The sequence below is a fragment of the Thunnus albacares genome, chromosome 22 (genome assembly GCF_914725855.1).
Source record: "Thunnus albacares chromosome 22, fThuAlb1.1, whole genome shotgun sequence".
In the NCBI taxonomy this organism is placed as follows: domain Eukaryota; kingdom Metazoa; phylum Chordata; class Actinopteri; order Scombriformes; family Scombridae; genus Thunnus; species Thunnus albacares.
Genome location: NC_058127.1, coordinates 21,394,704 through 21,403,483, shown reverse-complemented (window position 1 = coordinate 21,403,483; position 8,780 = coordinate 21,394,704). Strand labels below are relative to the sequence as shown.

At 37.7% G+C, this 8,780-nt stretch overlaps 2 protein-coding genes across 2 annotated transcripts; one reads left to right on the top strand and one right to left on the bottom strand.

The window, feature by feature from the left end:
- Positions 1–658: 658 nt before the first annotated feature.
- Positions 659–2,311, top strand: LOC122973307. Its single transcript, XM_044340714.1, has 2 exons — positions 659–1,232; positions 1,666–2,311. Exons 1-2 carry the CDS (start codon positions 824–826, stop codon positions 2,124–2,126), a joined length of 870 nt encoding a protein of 289 aa, XP_044196649.1. The 5' UTR covers positions 659–823; the 3' UTR covers positions 2,127–2,311.
- Positions 2,312–4,635: 2,324 nt separating this feature from the next.
- On the bottom strand, positions 4,636–8,044 carry LOC122973255 (immunoglobulin kappa light chain-like). The gene is made up of 6 exons (XM_044340653.1): positions 7,854–8,044; positions 7,414–7,758; positions 6,969–7,316; positions 5,513–5,641; positions 5,357–5,397; positions 4,636–5,212 (listed from the first exon to the last, which is right to left on the bottom strand). Exons 1-6 carry the CDS (start codon positions 7,987–7,989, stop codon positions 5,081–5,083), a joined length of 1,131 nt encoding a protein of 376 aa, XP_044196588.1. The 5' UTR covers positions 7,990–8,044; the 3' UTR covers positions 4,636–5,080.
- Positions 8,045–8,780: the final 736 nt, after the last annotated feature.

Sequence of the window (8,780 nt, the reverse complement as noted above, 5' to 3'; positions counted from 1 at the left end):
TGTATTTATTTTTTCTCCTTTCTTTTAATATTTTTAAATATCTGTTTTTTGTTTGTTTGTTTGTACCTCTTTCTGTAAAGCACTTTGAGCTGCATTTTCTGTTATGAAAGGTGCTCTATAAATAAAGTTTATTATTATTATCATTATTATTATTTGTTTAATTGATGTCTCTTTATTTAGTTTTAGGACTGCGATAGAAATCTGATCATGTTTTAGGTCATATCTATGCAGAAATAGATCAAATTCTTAAGGTTTCACAAACTTTCAAGCAGCACTGTGACTATATGACCTAACAGCTCTTAATATCAGCTATATAGCTTCAGAGGTAGTTAAAGGCCAAACATAAGTGCTAAGTTAAATGCTTTTTTTCATTTCCACTAGGTCCTTAAGCCTTCATTATATCTAGTGTTTATGGTTTTACTGTTCTCAAGGAAGGTGAACAAGTCCATAATGAAGCTTTTTCATACCACATGTCCAAAAAGAAAGTTGTGTGTCTTTGTGCTATATTTTTGTAACAAATGTTTTTTTTGTCTGCCTTACAGTTTTCAATATGAGAAACTTAGAATAACATATTATGTAATAATATATTACATAATCTGTATTACTGTTATGTTAATGAATTCACTTCCTACAGGACGAATGTTGTGTGTCACACATTTTGACCTTCTTAACAACCAATCAAATGCAACCTCATTTTTTAGCTGTTGTCTGCTCTTTTGCTCAAAGCTTTCCATCCGGACCTTTGAGACGATGCATCTGTATATGATTCTCTGTGGATTATGTAAGTGTTCAGTATTTGATTTTAATTAAGACTAAAACTTGAATGGCAGCTCATGTTTCTATAACATTATACCTTTTTGACCCAGTTCATCTGTCAGCAGTGACCCAGTCGTCGGCACTCACACAGGACACTGGGGTTCTGTCTGCCAGTGTTGGGGACAATGTGACTTTACACTGCTTCTATGACAGCCAAGTGGCAATGCACTTCTCCTGGTACCAACAAACTTTGGGAAAAGGACCTCAGCGCCTGTCTACTATTTACAAGTATGATAAATCATCCAAAGACTTCCACTGGTCGGAGAAGAACCCTCGTTTCTCTGTCGAGAGGAAGGAAGGGACAAACCATTTACACATCTCCAACATCCAGTTTTCAGATTCAGCTTCCTACTTCTGTGGAAGCTCACACTCCAACATGATTGAATTTGGAGAAGGGGTCTTTCTAAGTGTCAAAGGTATTGTGCTTATGTTTTTTATTGGGTTTGATTAACTGTAGGTGACATGCAAAGGTTGCTGAGGATTTGCATCCCAAACAATAGAAAGTTTTCATATAATCACCCAAAGCTTTAGCAAAATCACTGGTGTTCATTTGACTTAAAGTGTGAAACTAAACATATGATGCAGATGTGTTTATGTAACACATGTCAACAGCTGTCTTGTTTTCAGTTTTTACAAAATTTTCACAGAAAAATAACTGGATTAAAAAACAAACAATCAGAAACCTACTTTTTAATGCCCAAAATAAAAGTGTACAAATTCTCAGATTTTCAAAAAAAGAAAAACAATTAAAGGGTCATGAATATACTGTATATCTCCAAAACCCAGATACAGGAAAGTACCTTTTTTTTTCCAAGTAATTCTCTGACAGTTAATTCTCTGTGGATTTAGAAGCCAACCTCAAGGAAATTGTCCAGGGACCATCATCTGAGACCGTCCAGCCAGGCAACTCTGTGACCTTCAACTGCACAGTACAAACTGGAACCTGTGATGGAGAGCGCAGAGTTTACTGGTTCAGACACGGATCTCGCCAAGGAATCCTTCACACCCATGTGGATCAGTCTAAACATGTCTCCACAGCACAGTTTATATCACAGAGCTGTGTCTATCATTTTCAGAAAACGAACCTGAGCTCCTCTGATGCTGGAACTTACTACTGTGCTGTTGCCTCCTGTGGTGAGATTCTGTTTGGAAGTGGAAGCAAGCTGCTCATCAAAGACGATGTTGAAGACCCAATGACACAGATAAGAATCTTAGTCTGGCTGTCCATCATTAGAACTGGGGTCCTCCTGCTCTTTCTGACTTTGTGTCTCTTGGCTTATATCAGTAAGTCCTTGATGAAGTCCTGGTGAAGTCCTTAATGTAGAGAATACAGACTTTAGCTCTCTTAGTTCAAAACATTCAGTTAAAATGTATCATGAGAAATTATCACAAATTACACAAAATTAATACCAAAAGTAGATACACATAATTTTTTGTTTGGCTGTGTTACAATTTTAAATAAAAGTAACTTTGACGAAGCTCTTTAATCGTTTGCCTCTTCATACAGTGTCATTGTTTTTGCTGTGTCGCTTGAATTTACAATGAATTTAATCTTTAAAAAAGAAAAGCAACTACACAAACAAAACATTTTAAATAATTATATAACACACTTGAGTTGGCTGACAAAAATATTGCAAAACAACTGTACCTCCTAGTGACTTTTCAATACAGTTGCATTGAATATTATTATTCATTAGTCAATTTGTTTAATTCTCCATATAACTTCTTTTTTGTAATGATATCCAACTCAAAACTCCAACAACAACATTAAATTTAAAATGCCTTCAGTCAACAAAAAATACAATCTCAAGTAATTTCAGTGTTGAAATGATTGAATAAGATGATCATTCTACCAATAACATTCATTAGATTTTGAAAAAAATTATAAGAGAGGCTAATGATGGTGGTGATGTGCTTTTTTTTTTTTTTTATCAAACCACCTCCTTTTTCTCTCCTTACTTTTCTGTTGGTTTCTTTTTTTGTTTTAGATCCTCTCACCTCTTTCTTCCTGGCTGGGAAAGAGAACCACAGAGACAAAAGGCCAGACCATGTGGTGTCTTGAACCACATGTGCTGCCTGAAGAGTGTAAAGCTGGGTTTTAAATCTCTTAACTGTGTGGGTCTCTGTTTGAGGCCAGTTGGTGTAAGATAAAGGTGTCAGGTTAGGAAGAGGTTAGTTGCATGCAAGGCCTAGTTACTGGATGTAATGTGTGTTAAACATGCTAACCTTAACTTAGTGGTGTGACTATGCAGTAACCTGACCATGAATGGGACATCACAACAATAGCTCAATGAATAACATTAGCCAAATCAATACATGTACAGTGCATTGATTGAGTAAAACAGTCTTGCTTAGCCGTGCTATGCTACACTATATGTTGCTAGGCTATGCCCAGTTGTTACCGAGTTTATGGAGGGAGAGAGATGCTTTGTGGTGTGCTGCTTCTTAGCTGGCGAATCCAAGGCTGAAGGATGCAGGCCTTGGTAGATAGTCAGTGTTCGAGTCATGTGGGTCAGAGGGCCCAGGTCACTGAGGAGGCTGCTGGTTGTTCTTCTGTTGTCAGAGTTAGCAGCTTGATGCTAACTTTCCTTTGTTGCTGAATTCTAAGCAGGCTCTCGCGTCGCTGCTTGTTCAAGAGAGTTCTGTGTGGGTCTACTTGGAGCAGATCACACTGGGTCAGAGAGCTTCTGCAGTAGATGCAGCTGTAAAACTTGCTTGTCGGAGTGGATGAATGTATGACCTTCTTATCCATATCAAACACACTATGTCTATAAAGTTAAATTGCTATTGTACTTTAAATGATATAAATAGGGTTGTTGGTAATATGCTAATCAGTATATAGTCTACAATAAAATCACTCTACCTGATTCTACTTAAAAGCAACATTTGCAAACATGTGTTTGTGGTCTAATTTATTTATTTCTCCGGTATTCTACATCTCCTGATTTAAGTACAGGGGTGAAGGAAGTGGCGGAGTCCAGCAGTCCTCTACAGCCTCAGATGTAGGTCATAGAAAGGAACCTAAAGACACTCTAACTGCCATGTTACTGTGTCTTTAAGCTTTAATAGATAACATGGATGTGGAGTGGGGTATGGTATCACACCTTTAGTATTTTCCTGGTATTTTTGTGGTTGGAGGTGAGCAATCTACAGTGCATCATCAGTGGCTGTGTTAGGTGTCACTTTGGGGCTGGTGTAGCTATATGTGGTTATGAATAACACTGCTGTACAGTATAATAAATTAACAAAAAATGTAATTAAACAAAATGTGTCCCAATGGATTGCAGGTTGTCTTTAGTTTTTTTTGATGAAGGTTTCATCGATTGAATATAACTTTGCTTACATGCAACAATATTACTAATGCTAAACCTGCGAGGGACACAATAGTTTGGTCGAGCCCTTGCATGCTGTGTCAGCTGACAGTTCTCTGTATTAATAAAAAAAGAGAGACAAAGATTTTTAGTATTTCTCTGATGACAAATGCAGTACTCGTCTCATCACTATTAAATTTAAACAACCCAGTAATGACTCTGCTTCACTCCTTATGTTGTTCATCCCTGTGCAGCATCTTTTACTCATTTGGCACTGGACTGTATGCTGAGACCCTAAGTGACAGTTTGTGTTACTGTATAAGTCACTGACTTTAAAATAGTCTCTTTATAGTTTTCTAACTGTAATTTTTTTGTTTTTAATTGTATTGAAAATATTTTCAAATATGGTAACTAGTTACTTTTTATTTATCATGCAAAAATATGTAAAAAGACCAAGTTGTGTGTTGTGTTTGAAAAATAAATGATTTATTTTAAATTTACATGTAAAGACACAAAAAACACATTAAATGTCAACTTCTTTCAAATCACACAGGTCTCCTTTAAGTTAAATTTAAGAATTTAAACTCAAGAATACAAAAATGCAGTCTCTAAACTAATCTGATTCTGCAGTTGCATGGTTTATTTTCAACCAATTTTTTGGTCAAAAAGAAATTTCTGAAAAATAAATTTAAATTAATGAAAATAATACAGAAAAAACACCATACATTTTCTGTTTGAAAGCTGGAAGCAAGCACTAATTCTAGCAAAGTGATTGCAGTGTTCAACCAATCAGATGTAGGAAAGGTTTATATTGGTGCCTCAGTGAGGGAGAATACTTGACACACTCTGTTCTTTAAAATGATGTCCAGTAAATGTGTCTATACAGCCTTGACAGACAACAATAACAGGAAATCCAGTTTTCATTCTTCATTCTCCATTCTTTCACCCCTTGTCTATACTTGCTGTTGACAGTATGAGACATCAGTATAAACTACAGAGTCTCTACTGTGTTTAACTGCAGTTGGCCTGCAGGAGGAGCTTCTGGGAGCTGAACGCACAGCTGCATAGATGACTGCACCTCCAGTCTGAAAGACATGGAAATGCAAATACTGTAGACTTGTTCAGACAGTTTGGACACAGAGACAAATATATCCATTAAGTTAATATCTGTCACTGGGTGCTGGTGACTGAGGCACACACTATAAATTATATTAAAGAAAATGTATCACCTGATTGCCTTCAAGGGATCCATCGTGGGATCTGGATAGTGCTGAAAAAAGGGACAGCTATTACCATTGCTAGTTACTGCAGCATATAACAACAGATATCATTCTACTTCTGCTGCAGATATACAGACAGTTAATGCAATGCATAGTTTTAAATACCTGTGGGATCTGTTCTCCAACTCCTGCAATGTGTCCATACAAATAGAAGTGTCACCATCCCAAGAATGATGTTTGACACAATCAGTGCAATAATGGTTGGACTCAGATCAGCTGGTTTGGCATCATCTCCTTAACAGAAGAAAAAACAAACTTTTGTATATTCTCTGTAAATGACAGCAAGTATGAACAGGAATCTTACTTAGTATAAGACATATTGTTACACAACAATTTTCAGCGTTAATGTAATCAATGCCATTGCAAGGTTTTTATCAACCAACACCCATCTGAGTTATCACACCCAGGTGTCTTAAGTTTACACCAAACTTGTGCTCAGAAAATGGAATCACTGAGCGTGGCTCTAGGGGTGGCAATGTCGATCTGTTTGTTGGTCAGTCCATCGCTTTGGCTCAGGCTGAAATATCTCAACAGTGATTGGCCATTACATTTTTATTGTCATTTCTGGTCTCCAGAAGTCCCCTGACTTTTTAGAGCCACCAGCACATCAAAGTTTTCATTGCACTGTTTCCCCTATATTCATTCAGCAGCGGCGCACCACCGCTGCAAAATTATGAGCACCGCTGCTAAAATTTCAGACGATCATTAATGATTTTCTCTCGCACACTGTGCAACACCCTACGTTATTGTGGATTTTTTTAGTCATCCTCACTCTCTTCATTCTTCAAAGGACATCTACGTGTTTTTGCAAGAGTAGCGTTGCTCCGTTAAGGAATAAGGCAGTCCGTGTGTGTGTGTATGTGTGTGTAAATGTGCATGTGTAGTTGCGCGATCGCAGACAGCAAGTGGTAGAAACGTGACGTGAATGCGAGCGGAGCAGAGGAAAAGTTTAGCAGTAAGTTGTCAATCTGGCAGTAAATGTACAGTACAGACTGTGAGTCAGTTAGTAAATGCTGCAGCTCCTCAAGAAAATACTCATCTATCGAATGGGGTTAGCCCCGAAGTTAGCAACAACGCCTTAGCTTAACTTGACCAGGCTCACTTAAGGTGGACAGACTTTTAAGGTGGACCAGCAATTCTCATTTTAGTGTCAATCTCAGCCGCTCTTTAGCAGAGAACGGAGAAGTGTGTAGCTGATGAGTCTTTCATACGCCCCCACATATGACAACAAAACTTTGATTTATGGCCAAATACCTGCAAAACAAATTACATCCCCATCAGCTGTTCTTTGTGTTTTGTGCTAATTAGAAAATGTTAGCATGCTTCCATGCTAAACTAACATGGTAAGCATTATACCTGCTAAACATCAACATGTCAGCATTGTCACTGTGAGCATATTAGCATTCTGACATAAGCATTCAGCCCAAGCACAGTCTCACAGAGACTCACAGAGACTCACTGAGATGTTTAGTTTTGTTAATTATCAAAGCACCACTTCTTTTCAAATTGAAATGCACCATCTTGGACTGAAACCATACATTTGTCACTATTGTTGTCTTACTGTTAACATTAATCCTGGTCCCGTTTCCAAACAGTACTTCTCCACATGAAGTCACGGCACAGTAGTAGATTCCTGCATCATCAGAGCTAAGGTTCCTCATGAGAAGGTTGTTCACACAGGTAGCTTCTCCAGAGCCAGTATCAGTACTCTGGCAGGTGTCATTTTTATTTCCAGAGGAGTAAATCATCTCAGGAGCAGAATAATCAGAGTTTTTCAGCCACAAGACATGAGTGTGTTCTGCTGCACAGCGGTCAGTGTGGACAGAACAGCTGAGAGTCACAGAGTGTCCTGGCTGCACTGACTGAGACTCTGGTTGCTGGACGACAGAGTCACTGATCATCTTTGCACCTTAAGAAAGAAACCAAATCAACTGTGATCATTTACATTATGTTCACATTCAGCTGAATTTATCGCTGCTTTGTGATAAAGTACATAGAATAAATACCTTTCAGCCTCAAAAAGGTTCCTTGTCCAAACTGAACCTTGTTTAAATTGATCACTCCACAGTAGTATGTGCCAACATCTTCCCACTTTGTTGCAGATATGCTCAGATGACTGCTGATGCTGTCAGATTTTACAGAATAATAGTGATGAAATTGGTCGCCAAATGTTGTCAGATTATAAAAAGTATCTGTTGAGGCCACTAGCTGTAGTCTCCTGCTAGTCGTCAGTTTGTACCACACTCTAGTTCTTACAGAACTATGAATGCGACATGTAATAGAAACTGCTTCTCCAAGTGCTGCTGATTGGAAAGGAACAGGTTGAAAGACGTCACTTAGCTGTGCCTCACCTAAAACAAATCAAATAAACATGAATGTGTCTAAATAACAGTCACTTTTGTGCGCACATAAAACAATCTCACAAGTGGATTTTTCTGTTACTTACACACAGACCAGAGCAGTAAAACATTTAGCAGGCTCAGCAACAACTTCTCTGCTGGTGGCTCCATCTTCTCCACAGCAGTTCTGACTTGTGACAGTGGCAGCAGTCTAAACAGATTCACCATGCAGGACACATCCATGTCACATCTGTCAGGTTTCTGATTGGTTCATTGTATTCATCTTGGTTTACCTGATTGGCTGCTTAGTAAATCCAATATGTAGGTTTGTTGCAAATGTAGCAACAAAAAAACAAACTTCAATCACAGTCTTTGTGGTTAACATGTCGTAGTTCTACCAGCAGCTATATCAGCAATGTAGCTTTTCTGGCAAATTGTTTCTGTTTTAAGAATTATTGATGCTCTACTTAATAAAAGATGATATACAGTGTGAGTGAAAAAAAAAAAAACAGGAAATACAATAATGTGAAAATAGCAGAAAACAATATTTTGACAAATCAGATTGATCCTTTGACAAGAACAAAAACAAAAAATGTAACTAAACATTTTATTGAGAAGAAAAATCTAGTAAGAGGACCTTGAATTAGCTTTTGCTGCTGTGTGGTCCTGAAAGTTTACATCAAAATGATCAAAAGGTTCTCAATCGCACTGGAAATTAAGTTAAATAAGGGCGGGGCAATATATCAAATTAATCAATTTTTTGTTTTTGTACGATGTGTAAAATGTCTAAATTGTGAAAATCAAGTTACATTTAGTAAATGATAGCTTCCTAATGATATCTAGTCGGCCCAGCACTATATTAAATGATTAAAAACTGGCAGCTTCGGTCGACCTCTTCACTGCATTTGACACTGAATGCTACAGGAACTCTGCTGGATGCCTTTATGACAGAAACACAGAAGGTGTACTGGCTGTGGGCTCGGCTCTTTCTCTTCTTGTAAATATACAGTTTAACAGGAAGGGGAAGAGTTGGC